The sequence below is a fragment of the Megalobrama amblycephala genome, linkage group LG4 (genome assembly GCF_018812025.1).
Source record: "Megalobrama amblycephala isolate DHTTF-2021 linkage group LG4, ASM1881202v1, whole genome shotgun sequence".
NCBI classification, from domain to species: Eukaryota; Metazoa; Chordata; class Actinopteri; order Cypriniformes; family Xenocyprididae; genus Megalobrama; species Megalobrama amblycephala.
The window spans coordinates 11,462,357-11,482,292 of record NC_063047.1 but is presented as its reverse complement, the minus strand read 5'-3'; the positions used below and the strand labels follow the sequence as shown (position 1 = coordinate 11,482,292).

Genomic DNA, 19,936 nt, shown 5'->3' with positions numbered 1-19,936 from the left:
GTGCGTGCACATAAAGATGCCTCTCAGTAGTAAATTGAGTTCTTTTTTGCTGCTTATTGTGCTTAAACAGTCAAAATAATGTCAAAATGCCAGTCAAGTAATGTTTTAAGTGAACAACAAACAACCAAAAAAACCTCATGTGTAACACTATAATGGATCAGGTATTAAAGTGACAGCAGCCAAATATACCTGCTGCCAAATTATGAGATAATATTAAAAATATCTATATGGCAGTTTTCCCCGATGGTATCAATGTCAAAATTAGTAACTTTGGAAAACCACAGTGGCTGTTGAGCAAAAAAGTTAATGTCAAGTCCTGTATGTATGTAATGTATGTATATAAATTTTCATCTTTGAAAATGTATATAGATTCATCTTTGACCTGTGTAATCAGCTTTGTGTTACCCATGCCTAGGAATAAATTACATCATTAAATTCATTCCTTTGCTATTGCGTTGCCTTGTAATTTTTTTGGCACATTAAAATGCGACAAATGCTGTTTTTAAAAAGTAGTTTTGTACATACCTGCAGTACATGCACATCATTCTCAGCAATGTTTAAGTGTGCTTGAAAACACAATACCATCAATCCCTGAAATCTACAGGCTCACCGTCACAGACAGACAATCTACACAAATACAGGCAGATTGATGCTGATTATTGAGCATGTAGGACCCTCTGGCCTGTTTTCCTGATGTGTGATCATAGCTGTGCATAAGCTAAGCCATTGATAATAACCACTGAAGTATAGTAGATATAATGACCTCCATATGTTACACGTGCATTAACTCTCTTTGAATTCTGCTCCACATCTCTTTGACTTATGTTTGCTCAACTTGAGGCATAATGGTTCATACAAAGGTCTGTTTGAGGTGAACTTATCAATGGCTCTTTGTTTCAAGCCGTTCTGTGTAAAAATCATGAGGGAGCTCAGGGGGAAAGAGATCTGATTGGTGTTTCTCTTCAAACCCACGTTCATTCCTTTCTTTTGTGACTTCTGGCATGTGCCGAGGTCCTGGGCTTGGGCCGTGCAGCTTTGTTTTGGTTCTTCGTGTTACTTTCTCCCTCTTCTCTCCTCTTTCCTGACTCTAGTCTGCTCCTCATCAGGGCTGGATTTGCCATTGGCTTCCCAATTAGAAGGTTCCACATTATGTAGGGCACATTAGTGATTACTGTGGCAAACTTTCCAGATGACTTTTGTCTTCCAGGCTTGTTTTCTCTCGTTTGCATTTTCCGCTTAATAATGAGACGGAAATATGACTGAAATCATACCTTGTGGCTTTCTGCATTACATTACCGTTACGTTACGAAGATGCCCTATAGCACGTTTTAGGGCAGGATTTCGTATATATGTATCATATGTATAAAACTGGAACATAAATAAGCCTTTCAAAACACTGCAAAATCCTTCCGGGAGACTGTCCACTTTTCTAAGACCTTTTGAGACATTGTTTGGGTTAATGTTACTATTTTTATTTCAATATTGGATCAAAATAAATGGGCACCTGATTCAGGGATTTGTCCAGCAGTTGCTTTTCAAGCTGTGTGAAGTGTTTTTCGTCTTTTTAAGCTGTGTGAAGTGAAGCCCTGATAAAGAGCAGCACAAAAGAGCCACTCTTTCTCCCGGGGACTGTGCCTCTGCTCCGGTTTTGGCTCAAGTTTCGAAAAGCTGTCTTAAATCTAAATGAGGAGCCCACACGCTCACACATGCGGGGCAGTGTCCCCCTCCGTGACTTGACCTGCTTGTAGTGCTGCAGAAAGAATAAAAATGGGCGGATGTGATTTGCTAGCAAAAGGCTGCAAAGTAAATAGCATTGACAATGTTCTCCTGCCGGGCATACGGGTCATTTAACCTGTGTAAACACCATAAAGAGTTTTCAAAAGGGATGGGTAGACTGTTGAAGTACGGGCGCCCCATGAAAAATATATACATTTTACAGTATGTGTGAGTTTGTTTAGATAATTTTATGGCTAGCTTTGTGCGTGTGTTATTATTCTTATGTCATTAGAACCATCCAATACAAAGCAATCTAATTGATGGGAGATTTCTCTCTCTTTTAGGAACTGGTGTCCGCAGACGGTGACTAAGACAGTGACTTGTCAGGTACAGAATGGCACCACGCTCCAGAGAGTCTATCAGACCTGCAGGTGGCCTCAGGGTTGCAATGGGGGAAGGTGAGTTTATCATCAGCACACATTTTCTTAGGGTTTTATATCATTTTGGGAACCTCCCATTAGTCACTTTCACACATGCAGCCTGTGCAGTAAATATACTACCATTTTTCTGTTTAGAGGTCATATGTTAGTAGGACAGCAACACCGGTCCAAAAATGGATGTGTAAAGTTGCATGTGTAAAGTTATATTCGCATAAATCCATTTTGCAGTCCTTGACAGGACCTTGTAAAACCAGTAACTGTTGCATGATATAAACGTTCAAAAGTCTGGGGTCAATACAACTTTTTAAATGTTTTTGAAACAAGTCTCTTAATCTCACAAAGGCCACATTTATTTAATAAATAATACAGTAAAACAGTGATGTTGTAAAATATTATTACAATTTAAAATACCTTTTCTATTTTAATGTGTTTTAAAATGTAATTTATTTCAGAGATGACAAAGCTAAATTTTCCGCATCATTACTCCAGTCTTCAGTGTCACATGATAGCATTTATTTTAAATAGATTTTTTTGTAAGAATTTAAAAGTCTTTACTGTCACCTTTGATCAGTTTAATGTTATTATTAATTGATGAATAAAAGTATTCCTTTCTTTAAAAAAAAACCTTTTAGGACCCCAAACTCACATATAACCATAAGTTCATCATTCTAAAATAGTTGTTCCGCTTCATTTATTAAGACTTTTTTTTTTTACAAAATAAATAATATTAATGAATGCATGTGAATTACTGTATTACGGTGTGAGAAAACTACAAAGCTAACTATCTACATTATTAAAAGAAGTGTTATCAGCATTTTTGTTGTTGAGTCAACTATTCTTACAGTGCTTCTTGTGTAGAAGAAGCTGAAAAATATAGTTTTTTAAAAAAAATGAAGCTATGCATTTATTATAGTATAATTAACCAAAAACCTTACTACATTTATGTATAAAATAAGACTTTCATTTTTTTGTCTGCTGTTGTAAAATTTTAAGGTCTTGAGCTTGTAATGCGTTTGTAGGGTCATCTGGTAACATACTTTCAAACAAACTTACATTTTACGTGTGTGTTGCAGCTATCGCACTGTGGTCCGGCCATCCTATAAAGTTGTGTACCGCACCATCACCTCTCTGGAGTGGAAATGTTGTCCTGGATACAGCGGATCTCAGTGTGAGGAAGGTAAGACTGACCAGAGACGATAGTTGCAGCCTGATACAGAACTACACGCAGCTGTGAAGAAGGAATCTCTATACTGTGCTCTATGCTTTGTCAGTGTCGGGGAGTCTTTTAAGTTTCCTAAATTTCAAGCTCAACTAATAAAGTAGTCAAGCTACTCTTTTCAAAACCGAGTTTGCTACATTAACTATCTGATTATAAAACAAATTTTTGCAATTAGAGGAGTTTTTGTCTGGCAGAAAAATGCAGATCTTAATTTGGGTGTCAGCATTTAACTTACAGTATAGGCGTTTATCACAGTCTGCGTGTCGCCACATCCAGTTTCAATTAGTAGCTTAAAGGGATAGTTCACCCAAAAATGAAAATTTGATGTTTATCTGCTTACCCCCAGCGCATCCAAGATGTAGGTGTCTTTGTTTCTTCAGTAGAACACAAATGATGATTTTTAACTGCAACCGCTGCCGTCTGTCAGTGGTATAATGCAAGTCAGCGGGAACTTGGACTATAAGAGTAAATAAAACACGACAGACAAATCCAAATCAAACCCTGCGGCTCATGACGACACATTGATGTCTTAAGACACGAAACGATCGGTTTGTGCGAGAAACCGAACAGTATTTATATAATTTTTTACCTCTAATACACCACTATGTCCAACTGCATTCATCACTCGATTCGTTTGGTCTGTTCGCGCTCTGACAGCGGCAGTGATGTCTTGCGCATATACTTCAATGAGTGCGAGACATCATTGCCGTTGTCAGAGCGCGATCAGACCAAACGAATCGAGTGATGAATGTGTTGGACATAGCGGTGTATTAGAGGTAAAAAATTATATAAATACTGTTCGGTTTCTCGCACAAACCGATCGTTTCTTGTCTTAGGACATCAATGTGTCGTCACGAGCTGCAGGGTTTAATTTGGACTTGTCTAAGCAAGTTTTATTTACTCTTATTGTAGAAGTTCCCATCCACTAGCATTATTTGACTGACAGGCAGCAACGGTTGGAGTTAAAAATCATCATTTGTGTTCTACTGAAGAAACAAAGACACCTACATCTTGGATGCACTGGGGGTAAGCAGATAAACATCAAATTTTCATTTTTGGGTGAACTATCCCTTTAACAGACAAACAGTTCATTTAGTCTTACATGTGATTGAGGCAATTGTCAGCATGGCCAATGTCGTCATGAGATAAATGAAGATCTGCGTGCTGCTCAAACTACTGCCGAAGGAATAATCGGAATACAATCTGAATTTTATTTTTAATGTTATTGTTTTTATTGTTGCAGCATATATTATTATAGATTAATCTCCAGTATTGTCTACAATGCTATCCAATAAATCATTGTTATCTTATAATGCTATCCAATAAGGGTGTAACGGTACATGTCTTCGTCCTGAATTTTCGGTGCGTGTCTTACAGTTCGGTACACATGTGTACACAATGAGTACAGCGTTGAAGCCTAACCACCATTAACCACCAATATTTGCAATAAGCTCCATTTTTTTTGTTACTTTTGATAAGAAACAAAGTGTCATCTTTCAAATTCTGTCCATTCAATCCCATGCTATGGGTACTGCCACTGATACAGGCTACAGCGAAAGTTATTTGAAGCTTCTGCTTTTCGAAGTGTGATAAAGGCCTCTACTAAATAAAACATAAATTTGCACACTCCAAAAACACTCCAATTTGAAAGCAGCATTTAACTGAATCTGACTAAATATTTTACATCTATTACATTTTTTAAACATATTGCATAGGGACTGTGAATTTTTAATGGCTTCATTAAGATAAATTGTCTGAATGAACCAATTAAAAATGAATCTGACTTTCCAATGCTACTTGAGAGAATAAATTTTCTTCATTTACTTGGCTGTGCGCACAACACAGTGTGACAAAAAGCATCCATGTAGCATTTAATCATGCTACTCGTTGGAAAATGCTGCTGGAAAAAGCTACACTATTTTGGAAACTGCTGAACTGCTGTCGCACTGTGTCTAAGCGTCTCTAAGCGTGTCTACTCTTAGTAGATTTTCCCCAACACTGCTCATAGTGAACCAGAACTAGACATGATTTTGGGAATGGGAAATGAGTGTTTGGGGTCTGTGAGGTAGCCATATTTGTTATTTAATGTTTATACAGGCTCACACAACGAGACCACCCCACAACTAATGTCCTGCCCTGGCTACAGCTTATGTCTTACTTTGACTTTGACTTCTTCTCATTCACTTCACTGTCTCTGTTTGTAAATCATGTCCCAATGTCAGGAGAGAAAGTAGTGGAGAATACAAAAGAAGAGAAACAGGATGGATGGCTATTGTGAGACAGGCAAAAGTATGCGTGTGTGCGAGCGAGTTTGTGATTAATGTGAGCGCGTGTCTCAGCTGTGTTTGGATGCTGTTTCTGGCTGCTTTGCTCTGTGACTGAGTGTGTGTGTGTTTGGCTGCATTGTCTGAGTGTCAGCCAGAGCCTCATTGTGAGTTGTGCTGGGAGTAACTGTGAGGACCAGCCAGCAGCCATGAGAGTCTCCTGTCCTCTCCGAACTAAACCAGGTCTTGTGTGATTTGGCCGAAGGTGGGCTTTCTAAGCTGTTGTTTGTACCAGCTGTACCTACTGACCCACTGGTAGTTTATAAATTGAGGTTAAACTCTTAAGGTCCACTAAATGATTTAATGTGGTTGACATTCCCAGGGTGGCAAGTCTTTATTTGACTGCACTTTAATTTACTTTTATAGACAGTTTTAGCTTTAATGTGTCTTGTAAATTGCTTTGAGGGCTTTAATGCTGTACAGTGTGTGTCAGTCATGTGGTTGTTTTTGTGTTTGTGTGTACACTAAAATGTCAAGCTGTACACAAGCTGTACTCACTACTTCCTGTCTGTGAGGCAAATTGGGGTTTCTTTAGCCTGCAGCCAATCGCTAAAGAAACATAAAAGGATATAGTTCACCAAAATGATATTTCTATTTATTTGATTTCATTCATTCATTTCATGATTGATTCATATTTTGATCATTTTATTCAGACTGATTTGGTAAATTTTTAGTTATAATGTCTATTTTGCTTATGTTAAAGGTGCCCTAGATTCAAAAATTGAATTTACCTCAGCATAGTTGAATAACAAGAGTTCAGTACATGGAAATGACATACAGTGAGTCTCAAACACCATTGTTTCCTCCTTCTTATATAAATCTCATTTGTTTAAACGACCTCCGAGGAACAGGCGAATCTCAACATAACACTGACTGTTGTGTAACAGTCGGGATCATTAATATGTACACCCCCAATATTTGCATATGCCAGCCCATGTTCAAAGCATTACACAAGGGCAGCCAGTATTAACGTCTGGATGTGCACAGCTGAATCAACAGACTAGGTAAGCAAGCAAGAACAATAGCGAAAAATGGCAGATGGAGCAATAATAACTGACATGATCCATGATATCATGACATTTTTAGTGATGTTTGTAAATTGTCTTTCTAAATGTTTCGTTAGCATGTTGCTAATGTACTGTTAAATGTGGTTAAAGTTACCATCGTTTCTTACTGTATTCACGGAGACAAGAGCCGTCGCTATTTTAATTTTAAACACTTGCAGTCTGTATAATTCATAAACACAACTTCATTCTTTATAAATCTCTCCAACAGTGTGTAATGTTAACTTTAGCCATGGAGCACTATCAAACTCATTCAGAATCAAATGTAAACATCCAAATAAATACTATACTTATGCGATTAGATATGTTGCATGATGAACACTTTGTAAAGATCCATTTTGAGGGTTATATTAGCTGTGTGAACTTTGTTTATGGTGTTTAAGGCAAGCGCGAGCTCTTGGGGCGTGGAGCACGAGATTTAAAGGGGCCGCGTACCCTGAATCGGCGCATTTATAATGATAGGCAGTTAAAAAAATTAATTTAAAAAAAACAATGGGGTATTTTGAGCTGAAACTTCACAGACACATTCAGGGGACACTTAAGACTTATATTACATCTTTTGAAAACATGTTCTTCGGCACCTTTAACTATTGTTTATATAGTTTAATAAAATAAATCACTGAATATTAAAAAATTATTCAGTTTATTCTGTGACTTCTCTAATGGATTCTGCTAATTAATTTAGTTAAGTGTCTATCAGACTGATTTAAGCACTAACTTCAGATTTTTTGAGTCTTTTTAAATGATTAATCAAAGGAATAGTTCTGTCATCATTGACTTTATTTCGTTCCAAACCCATAAGACGTTTGTACATCTTCGAAACACAAATAAAGATATTTTAATTAAACCTGAGAGATTTCTGCGTAATAGAAAGCATGAATAAATATATATTCAAAATTTCAGTCACCGTTCACTGAAAATCTTACTCCTGTAACTCTCAAATGAAAGTCTTGGTGGGTTTTGGGTAAACCGTTTCTGCTCTTAGATTAATTAAAAAATGCAACACTGACCATTTAGTAGTGTTATGCCTTTATCTCATAGACACACACTAATTGTGTTAACTAGTTGAGTCGAGAGAACAAATCCAATATTGATGATTGCTTTAAAAGTTTCCTATTTTGGGAATGAGTTTACTTTGATCTAAAGATGAAACCGCAGACGAACAATGAAACCCAGACACACCCACACTGCCAACCAAAATGCAAATCTTTCCATTTTCACACAATTACATACCCCAAAGGCAGCAGACATCCATGAAATGAGAGATAAAGTGGGTGAATTAGGTTAAATCTGTTCCTCATAAGAGAGGGATGATGAAATGGAGAGAGGATACCATCGTAAGTGGGACGCTCCGAGGCCTGTGAACACTAGTGTCTTATTGGTACCATGTGAAACAAACTCGGATCACAGACAGCCCTGAGTGGAACTGACAGCTCTGTTCTGTCTCTCTCTGTTTCTGACACCACAGTTTATAGTGGGCTTCAGCACCCTCAAGATATCATTCGTGTCACTGATGCAATACACCATAGCGAGGAACAGAAACTAGAAAGCATGTTATGTGTGCATGAACATTTATTAATGTCTGGTATATCAGAGACCATGGAGAATGAGCTTTATCCTCTCATATATGGTGAGATGTACCGTCCAGACACCCCCCACCTCATCTTGTTTTATAACACCGGCTGTCTCTGTTTGTGTCTACACTGGTTTCAGATCATTGTTATGCACACAGTATGGGTTGCAGTTTGAAATGTAAAGTGCAATGGCATCTCAGCACAGTGATTCTGTGTTGTTGTAGGATCATTTGTGTTCTGATGTGGGGTACGTGGAATGAGGAAAGAGAGAAGTGTTGCTTCGCTCAAAAATATCTTTTACACATCATCTTCACTTTAAAGCAGGACTATTCAACTTCATCAACAGCAACAAAAACTATATATCTGCAGATAACAGATATATCGCATTTCTGCGATATAGTATAATATTTACTTGGTACAAAAATAAAAAATCACTGTTATAGCATTCATTTTTTGTTAACAGGAAATACATATGACAAGATAAGCATTTTTACTGCCCTATTTGTTATGCAGTTTTCTCTTCCAGGCCTGCTTTAAAGATCCTTAAAGATCTGTATGTATTTATATTAATTTTAAAATAGGGATACCAAATATTTTGTTTGCTTTTGTCAGTTTTTGGCCTCCAACACTTTTTTTCCCCTCATGGTTTTAATCTCTTGTTCTTTTCTCATTAGTTCTCCCTTTCTCACCGGCGTCGTCTGAACTAGTAAAAACATTACATCAACGATAAGACACAAAAACATATTTGAAGTACATGTCAAGCTTTTTATCTGAAGTACATTGCATAAAGATCAGCGTCCCACCCTCGTTCACACACTTACACACACATACTGCGCAAAGTCTATTAGTGAGGATCACTTCAAATGTTCTCAAGTCAGTGTTCAACATTTTTCGCTATATTTGTTAAAATATACATATATATATATATATATATATATATATATATATATATATATATATATATATATATACACTACCATTCAAAAGTTTGGAAACATTACTATTTTTAATGTTTTCGAAAGAAGTCTCTTCTATTCATCAAGCCTGCATTTATTTTATGAAAAATACAGAAAAAAACAGTAATATTGTAAAATATTATTACGATACTTTAAAATATAATTTATGTCTGTGATACAAAGCTGAATTTTCAGCATCATTAAATCCAGTCTTCGGTGTCACATGATCCTTCAGAAATCATTCTAATATGCTGATTTATTACAAATGTTGTGCTGCTTAATATTTTTTTTTATAACGTGATACTTTTTTTCAGGATTCTTTGATGAATAAAAAGTTAAAAAAGAGCAGCATTTATTTAAATTAAATCTTTTGCAACAATATACACTATTGTTCAAAAGTTTGGGGTCAGTATTTTTTTCTTTCCTTTTTTTGGAAAAAATCAATACTTTTTTTCAGCAAGGATGTGTTAAATTGATAAAAAGTGATAGTAAAGATTTATATTGTTAGAAAATATTTCTATTTTGAATAAATGCTGTTCTTTTTGACTATTTATTCATCAATGAATCCTGAAAAAAAGTATCACAGTTTGCAAAAAATATTAAGCAACACAACTGTTTCCAACTTTGATAATAACTGAGTATCAAATCAGCATATTAGAATAATTTCTGAAGGATTATGTGACACAAAAGACTGGACTAATGGCTGATGAAAATTCAGCTTTGCATTACAGAAAAAAATTATATTTTAAAGTATATTAAAATAGAAAACCATTATTTTAAATTGTAATAATATTTCACAATATTATTTTTTTTTCCTGTATTTTTGATCAAATAAATGCAGGCTTGATGAGCATAAGAGGCTTCTTTCAAAAACATTAAAAATAGTAATGTTTCCAAACTTTTGAATGGTAGTGTAGCCTATATATATATATATATATATATATATATCTCGCCAACCATTTACTATCATAGTATTTATTTTTTCAACTATGGTAGTAAATGGGGTGCGAGATCTGTTTGGTTACTGACACTCTTCCAAATATCTTCCTTTGTGTTCAGCAGAACAACGAAATTCATACAGGTTTGGAACTACTTGAGGGGGAGTAAATGATGGCAGAATTTTCATTTTTGGGTGAACTATCCCTTTAATGGATATCTCTTGTTACTCTGTTAAGAATTCATTGGAATCGCAAGCAACAAAAATACCCCCACGCCAATACTGAACAATAATTTTGATGATTTGAAAACCCGAAGATTAAAGGCACTGAACAAATTAGATCATGTATTATCCAGGAAAAATGAAAGACTGTCTATCAAGGCTTTATGTCAAAATATTGTTCAGTCATATCTGCTTTCAGCTCAGTTTATTATTTCAACAGAGCTCCACAGATCATGTTGTTGATAAGCGTAATGACCTAACACTTGTTAAATCATTATTTTTCCCCTCAGTGTTTTAAGAAGAATTCTCCACAGTCCTTTTTTGTTTTTTTTAAATAAATGATGAGGATTCATTCTGAGATGTTTATATTCATATACATTAACTCTTCACCCTACTCAAGTGCGTAAGAGAATCTGACTAACAGTCAGCGAGTGATTGAGAGGAAGTGAACAGCTTGTGTGTTTGTCGTGTGGGAGGACGTGTTGAATTAGCACGCTTGTCTTAGAAGTACGAAGGGCCCTGAATCAAACCCTGGCCCTCGGTCAAAGTGAGGCTGTGCGCTTTTGATGCACTAATTACCAGCTCGGCTCGTAGGCATGCGACGGGTGCTTTAAAGCCACAGAAATGTAATCTGTGTTTTCACAGCTCAGCTCGGCTTATCGGGGGGTTCCACGCTAAGCTCTTATGCTTCAAACATCAGTTACACACACTCACTATGGAGGCAGTCAGCTGGGAGCGTTTTTTAGCTCTTTTTTAAGAGCACTTTATATTCTGGAATGATTTAAGTTGTCCTTAATGACTTGGGAAAGGGCCAAACCTTCAAGCAGAGCCTCCTGCCTGTCTTTGTGTTAGCCAGTCAGCTTTGTGTGGCTCAGTGTGTTTATGCATGTGTGTTAGCGTGTGTGGGAGATATGAGGTGTCAAGGAGTGCATCGTGCAGCTGTTGTGTCTCTGTGTATTTGTACTTTGTGAGCATCAACTAACATTCTGAGTGAACATTTTGAACACGCACTTTGAACAAATATTCTTGAACGGACACTGTGAATGATCATTCTGAACACACACTGAACAAACATTCTGAACGCACACTATGAAAACACACTTTGACTGAACATTCTGAATCCACAATTTCAGTGAACATTCTGAACTCACAATGAACACATTTTCTGAATACACACTTTGAATGAACATTCTACATGAGTTTGAACAAACATTTTAAATTCGATTCGAATGAACATTCTAAACGCTCTTTGAATTAACATTCTGAACACACTATGCGTGAACATTTTGAATATACACTTTGAATGAACAATCTAAATACAGTTTGAACAAACATTCTAAATACATTCTTTAAATGACCATTCTGAAATACACTCTGAACAAACATTCCGAATGCACACTTAAAATTAACATTCTAAATACACACTTTGACCGAACGTTCTGAACACACACTTTAAACAAACATTCTGAACACAGAATGAACATTCTGAGCACATAGTTTAATGAACATTCTGAAACACACTTTGAACGAACATTCAGAATACACACTTTGATCAAACATTTTGGGCCTTTATGCATTTCCTCTGATCGGATAGCTATCCGATCATGAAAAGACCAGGTGTAAATGCCCTCCGAAACGCATTCGAGAAGGATTTAAATCCGATCGCTCAAACCACTTCAGGAGGTGGTCTGAGACGCATTCCAGTCAAAACTGAACAAGTCTAAATGCATCTGGTTGTTGAAACCACATATGCAAATTTTACTCCTCCCAAAAATGCTAAAAAATAAACGCGTGAGAGTGGGTTATAGGCTAAATAATATGTTATAGCCAGATGTCAAAGCATTGCTGCATCAAGCATCGCCGCAGATGAGCAGCTGAGTAGCTGAGTATCTCTTCAGCAAGCCGATGCGCAAACTGTCACAAAGAAAACTGAAAGTCGCTGACGCTCAAAACTCAATCATCTTCATTAAAAGTAATGAGACTAAATGATCTTACCAGTGCTGTTGCCGCGCTCTCTCCTATTGTGGTCTTTGATTTTGAAATTAGCTGATGATCAGCTCATATTTGTTGCTTTCAGTGACGTGAACTCCATTAAATCTGCATATAGCACGGGAATTGAAGATCGGATTTATATTCGTTTTGCAGAGACACATTTAAGATGCCAAGTGTAAATGGAATCATTTTGATAAATCAGATAGCTATCTGATCAGTAAAAACACATGAAGTGACCAGATATAAACAGGCCCTCTGAGAGCATCGTTTAATGAACATTCTGAATACACACTACTAACGAACATTCTAAACACATCGTTTGAATGAAAATTGTGAACAAGCATTCTGAACGCACACTCTGAATGAACATTCCAAGCACATTATGAATGAACATTCTAAAAAACACTATGAACAAACATTGTGAACACACCCTGAGAATGCCCTTTGTAAGCACAGAATCTGAACTTTTTGAACACTCTGAGCACACAAATAATGATCACATAGCTTTCACACACAGCTCAAGTGAGAACCCAAACTATTAACACACACTATGAACACATTCTTGATGCACTTTGCAAATTGCCCATCAGCAGCCTATGAAGTCATATTCTCTCTTTCACCCCACATCTTCCATCTGTGTTACTATAAACAACTATGTAAGTTTAGATGTGTGAGCTGTTTGTTATTCTAAGTCCCTGCTGCCTGTTCTGTATATTGTATATTTGTTATATAATTACTCCCTTATTTTCCCTTCTCTGCTCTGAGTTGTCAATTCCTTCCCATAGCCCCAGTCAATCTGCAGAACGACATAACCCACCTGCTGAAATATGTGTACTCATTCATCTTGGTGTAAACCAGGAAATTTCAGGTTTAACAGGCCCAGTGCTCTACATCCCACCACATAAACTCAAACAGGAAGGGCTGCATTGGACAGGGCCCCACTGAAGGAAGTGGAGCTCTGGAAATGGAAAGAAACAAATTAATTGAGTACAAGGAAGGAAAGTACATATTTTACTTCATCTAGACAAGCTTTCAGTTTCAAGCAGTTGCTTTCTGTTTACTATCACTCTTCTTTTTCTAGGGATGTTGGAGAGCAAGTTTAGCTCATAGCATCATTTTATAATTTCAATGAATAACTGAAGTGCTACATAAGGGGGTTTCAAAATGGGGTCTGAGGAACCCCGGGGGGCCACAGTAGGGTGCCAGTAGCCGTGGAACAAAAATGCTATTTAATTAATGTTTTTATCCATTTTTGACAAGTTTTTCCTCCTTGCAACTGTCTCCTTATAGCTTCAAAAAGTTTGAAAAACCCATTTGCAACAAAGCTCAGCCATTTAATTTATTTTCTACCTGTTGTTCTTTGCCTTTCTTCCCCTGTTAAACGTACTGAAAGGCTTAGGTTTGTTGCTAAGCATACATCACTTCTTGTTTGGGGTGTGTGTTTTGGTTTTATTGTTGTATTTTTATATGGCCCTGTAAAATGTAACTATGCATCTGCCACATGAAAAGGTTTTGCAATGTTTTATTCAAAGATTAGAAAACCTGAGAAAGAAAAAAGTTTCTTTGTCTCTTGTTTCCTACCTCCCTTTCTTGCTCCTGTGGTCGTCTGAGACTGACAGACAACCACAGAAGTCTTCGTCTGCAGCGAGTAGTTATGATGTCATTCATACATTCAAATTATCTTGTGGTTGCCAAGAGCTCATTTAATCCTGAGCCGCATGTTTTTTTGATGTCATTTGCAAACATTTGTAAGTGTGTGATGGTGTGTACTTACTGCATGTGTCTGGATCTGTATGTGCTTTTGTGGTGGTATAGAGATGGTTGTGATTAGAGAGGCAGGTTTTGAATGAGCTTTACATACACACATGCTTATTAGAGCCACGCTCCACAGCAGTGCTGTTGAAACTTACAGGATAAAAGGATTAGGAAGAAACCGGGTGACCGCAGGGGGTGTTATGTTACAATAGATCTGCAGTGATTCCCAATTGTGCATTAAGGGCTGTCAGATTGCATCTGTATTTTTCTGCTTATAGATTAGGTTTGTAATTTCTGTTTGCAAATGGTGTCCTGAATGTTTTTAGCATGTTACTGTAGGTGTTTCTTACAGGTCAAAGTAAAAATTGCTCTTGTGTGCTGGTCAGTATGATATTCTGCTCCCTATTTTTGGCTCAAGCTTCTTTTTCAGTATAAGTCTGTGGGACTTACCGTTGTTTTTGCACATTACATTTACAGAATAAATATTTGTATATACTATCGTTCAAAGTTTGTGGTCATTATGTTTTTTTTGTTTTTTTCATTAATTCATTCATTTATTCATCAAGAAATTAATGTTTATTCAGCAAGGATGCTTTAAATTGATCAAAAGTGACAGTAAAAGCATTTATAATGTTTATAATGTATAAAGTTTCTATTTCAAATAAATGCTGTTTTTGAACTTTCTATTCATTAAAGAATCAAAAATGTACCACAAATATATTAAGCAGTACAACTGTTTTCATCATTTCAACATTGATATTAATAAGAAATTGAGCACCAAATCAGCACATTAGAATGATTTCTGAAGTAAGACTAGAAGTAATCACATAAATAAATTTGATAAAATAAATGCAAATGTATTGGTGAGCATAAAAGACTTCTTTCAATTAGTCTTAATCTTACCAACCCTAAACTTTTCAGTGTATATCACAATTTATATAGATTTGTATTTATAGTTTTTACACATTTTACCTTTAAATATTCAGCTAGTCATTAAGGTTGGAGTTTACTCTCATTCACACAGATTATACTATATTAAAGGAAGCATTTCCTTTTATTTTGTGGTATAAGAAACCAGGAAATGGCCTTTTACTCTACACATTTTTTTATTAGCTCAAATGTGATCCATGATTCAAAGTACACTTCTTGTAAATTTGCACTGCTCACACATGTATGGTGAGTGAAATTGTTTGACTTAATGAAAAGAATGTGCCATGCATTATTGTAAGTAAGCTTTTGTGTCTTGCCACATCACATATAAATGCCTGAGTGCACAGTTTTAAATGCATTTGGAAAAGCACATTTTCAACAGATCTTAACTAGCAGGATAATAAAGCGTTATATCTGTCTGTACAAATAATAAAGTCAGATGTTAGTGACAGTGTTGATGTTAATCTGTTATGTTGGGTTTTTAGCGACAGCATTATTGCATTAAGAGATGATGAAGGTGCTAGTGTTCACAGAGGGATGATGGAGTTGCAGTATGTTGTGTGCATTAGAGTTTTCTGCTTGTGGTTTTGGCCAGGGGTGTGCGGTGCTGACTTCATTTTACCAGACTGAATCTGTGTCGGAAAAGAGATTCATCATGAAATGCAGCAGGAAATTTAAAGTGAACTGATTTCATGCATGTACTTGGTGATCTTGTGTGTTACCAACCTAAAATGTGTGCATGCACAGTAGTAGTGTCTTCAAAATATAATGTTAAAGTGGATTTAGATAGTTCACCAAAAAATCTAGTTTTATCGCTATTTACTAACCTTCATGTCATTCTAAGGCACACAGGCTTGAAACACATAACAAGTAATGCAAGTAACTTAATCAGATTACTTTTTTCAAGTAAGTAGTAAAGTAACTACTTACAGAAGTAAAGTTACTTTTAAATTTACAACAAAATATCTGAGTTACTTTATTCAAATAAGTAACACAAGTTACTTTGTTTTCCCATATGAATGACACCAATCTTGAAAATAAATGTATCAAGGTTTCCACAAAAGTATAAAGTAGCTCAAGTGTTTTCAACATTGATAATAATAAGATATGATATTTGATCACCAGATCAGCATAATGATTTCTGGATGATCATGTGACACTGAAGACTGGAGTAACGGCTGCTGAAAATTCAGGTTGCATCACAGGAATAAATTGCATTTTAAAATATATTAAAAAATGAACATTTTCACAATATTACTGATTTTACTGTATTTTTTGAGCCAATAAATGCAGACTTGGTGAACTTAAGAGACTTACTGCATAAACATTAAAAATCTTACTGACCTCAAACTTTTTATATTTAGATTATATTTAAAAAGACTCCCTCTTAAATAGCCCTTTATTAGTATCTTATAATTTAGCTAACTACTTTTTAGCTTAACTGTAGTTTAACTACTGTAGTTTAACTACTTAACTAATTATGAGTAGCTTGTAGCATGACAAGCTACAGTTTCAAAGTAGCTTCCGCAACGCTGCTTTTTACACACACTCACTCACTACAGCTGTTGCCATTCTTTTTAGCAGACGGACAGTGAAGGCAGTAAATCACTTTAATAGACTGTGTGCTGTGACATAATGTATGCGCTACCAGCCAATGAGAAGTCTCCCTGAGAGTTCCCTGTGGAACTATTGGATGGGACGGGAGAGTAGAGGCAGGGTTATTCGGCACTCGTAGGATGATATCTGGGTCTGTTATTTGGGCTGGACGTGTCCCACATCGTCTGTCTTAAAAACTGACTCACACACACCTGAAATAGAGGGCAGTGTGATTTTGCGCTGCAGAAGAGTTGAACTGTTTGTAGACCTTAATCAGTCTAGCTGGAGTCAGTGACATGCTGCTCTTGAACTCTTGTTGTATTTATAGAGCTGATGTTAAGGCTTTGAACAGCTCAGCTTTTCCCACGCCAGAGTTTGAATTATCAAGCTAGCTGGAAAAAAAGTATCCTTCATTTGATGTCAGTTTCTGTTCCTACTTATCTTTTTGCATAAACCACTAGATCACATTTAGAGGACATATTATAATGTTTAAAAACTGGATAAACAGTTGGCCTTTTTAAATTGTTTTGATAAAAATTAGTTTGTTATGTACTGCAAGGTCTCCTAACTGCAGAATAAACTTTTGGTTTTAGTTCGAAATGGAAAGACTGTGTGATAAAGGCTCCCCGACTCTTTTTCTCTGCATCACGATATCTTTTCCCTCTCTGTCATCACTGAGAAAGAGCATGATGAAGGATAAGCGAGTGAAGGGCTGGGGAAACTCCAAAAATACATGTTTCCTACGACTGCTGCCAGGTATCAGGGCCGCAATAAGTCAATCAGCTCTCCCACTCTCTCTTTCTCTAACACTCTAACTCATTGTCAAGGCTGACATTGTGCTCACTTTGGCAGAGGCTCCTAAAGGGTTTAGATTGCAGTTCCCTCTGAGTGAAAAATGGTTATTGTAGGGGCACTTGGAATGAAAGAAAGATGGAGAGAGAGGGGAAGATCAACAAAGGAAGACAGAACTTTGAGTTTGTTGTGCATGGTGAAGGGGGTTTTGCAGAATGTAGTCACGTCAGCGATCATGTTCTCTAAACATTATTCATGGATAAACAGGACACCATGCTGTGCTTTAGGGGGATATTTAAAGGGTAGTCTCAGCCTCAGACATCACGCTAACGGACATTTGACTGAACGTCTGATGCATATGGCACACAAAATGAGAAACACTTCAGGAGTTTTGAAGTCGTCATCTGATTGGATGAATTCTCCAAGATTTCTGGTAGACGTGTGTGTCGCGTTCTTTAATGGTCTGTCTGGAAACAAAGCTGTCGTGATGCCAAACCCCCTTATGGAAGAGGAAAGCCATCGTGTTTATAACTGTGACAATGAGCGCTTATCAGGATCAACTTAGCGCTGGGTTCACAGCACTATTATTGTGCCATTGTTGCAGTAAACTTGCACAATGTTCTTGAATGAATCGCACAGCGGTTTGTTATTATGGGGGCATCGCCTTTACATTTTCACGCCCCTAAACATTACGCTGAACAAAACAAACTGTGATTGGTTGATTTACTTGTCGGTCAGATGTCCACTTGGGCAATCCTTGCCCAATGAAAGCTAAGATGGAGTCCAGACCTTCTGCTTTCAGTCTGAAGGTCTGGGTACGTGAGACTATATAAAGAGTAATTTCATGAAAAATCTTTGAAATTAAATTTCCACTAAAAAAAACAAACAAACATATTATACGTTTTAAAGCCCAAACTCTAGACATCTACATTTACATATCTATTATTACATCAAAGCTATTTTTCCAATTGGCATGTAATCAGATTTCTTTAAAATTCTAAAGAGAAGGATGGTGCGGCAGCACATCTTTTTTCTCTTTATTTTTTCCTTAATTTTTGAATATTGATAATACAATTGTTAAATTAGTTTAAATTTTTTTTTTTTTTTGTGATGACAGTTACAAATTTGTATCTGTGTATTTATACACTGATGTTCAAAAGTTTAGTTTTTAATGTTTTTTAAAAAAATTTATGTTTTTAAAATTTTTTTTAATGTTTTTTAAAGAAGCCTCTTATGCTCACAAAGACTGCATTTATTTGATCAAAAATACAGCAGTATTGTGTACATGATGATGCCAGAATGGATGTAGCCCATGATTTGTCATAGAATTATGATTGTTCAGAATCGTTATAGTGTTTGTTTGGCTTTTCTTCAGGACATTTGTCTATTGCCATAGTATACTGTTGTCAAATGCAAATTTTCAGTGTCATTTCATTGCCTTGGAATATGTTGGATCAGATTAGATTGAATCTGGCTGTTTTATGTGCATTTTACATTTACATAGTCGTCTTAAAGTAGTCCTAAGCGTGGTGCAGGCAAAAGGCAAGACGAAGATCAATTCAAACAGACTTTATTAAGGAAAACGAACTACAAACTGACCATAACTGTGACACAGAGAGTGGGTGAAACTGAATCATGTTTTTGAAGAAACCTTGACTAACATTAAAAAGATTTATGATATGAGCCTTTAATCATTTTAGATGTTTGAAACTTGACTCTTTTGGGCAAAACAATGTGACTGTCAGACTGTAACTAAGACAGGTTGCCCAAACAAGCCCAAGTTTAAGTGAACGCCAGAACAGCCACTTGCTCTTTTTGGCAAAGCAAACCAATTTTTATGTTTGGTGGAAGCTGACCAAAAACAGAGATTAATTTGTCTTGTATGTAGAGTGTATATATAGTTGTGGTTTGAGTGGCAGATATTTCTGTAAGAGGTTTGAGTGTTATGGGGACGCTTTGTCTGTTTGGGGTTGTGTTTCTCATTTCTCTCCAATAGACCCGACATGTGAAAGAGAAGTCTGTGGTGAACCTCAGAGTGTCTGAATGATATGGCTGAGCCTACATGGCTTTTACACTATCATTAGAGCTGTGTGGATTAGTTTGGTTTGTGAAATGATTGTAGACTCCATATTCTTGGAATTCTGCACTTGTACGTGATGATGCCAGAATGGATTTAGCCTATGATTTGTCATAGAATTATGGTTGTTCAGAATCTTTCTAGTGTTTTTTTGGCTTTTCCTCATGACATGTTTATTGCCATAGTATGCTGTGGTTAATGTTAAATACAGTGTATAAATTATTGTCATTTTCATTTTCCTAAATTTTCAGTGTAATTTCATTGCATCACTGCTGGTGTAAAATATTAGATATTGTTGATATCATTTAAATGTATGTTAAATAGTTTATATTATATTTGCAC

At 36.3% G+C, this 19,936-nt stretch overlaps 1 protein-coding gene across 6 annotated transcripts in view; it reads left to right on the top strand.

Moving 5' to 3' along the window:
* Positions 1 to 19,936, top strand: part of emid1 (EMI domain containing 1) — a 74,583-nt gene that overhangs the window by 7,323 nt on the left and 47,324 nt on the right. For all 6 annotated transcript variants that reach the window (XR_007184524.1, XR_007184525.1, XR_007184526.1 and 3 more), the window contains exons 2-3: positions 2,061 to 2,174; positions 3,230 to 3,333. Coding sequence is in view for 3 of the 6 variants with exons in the window: in XM_048187513.1 (XP_048043470.1) it covers positions 2,061 to 2,174; positions 3,230 to 3,333 (218 nt within the window). In the remaining 3 variants the exon portion in view is untranslated. The remainder of the gene's footprint in view (positions 1 to 2,060; positions 2,175 to 3,229; positions 3,334 to 19,936) is intronic.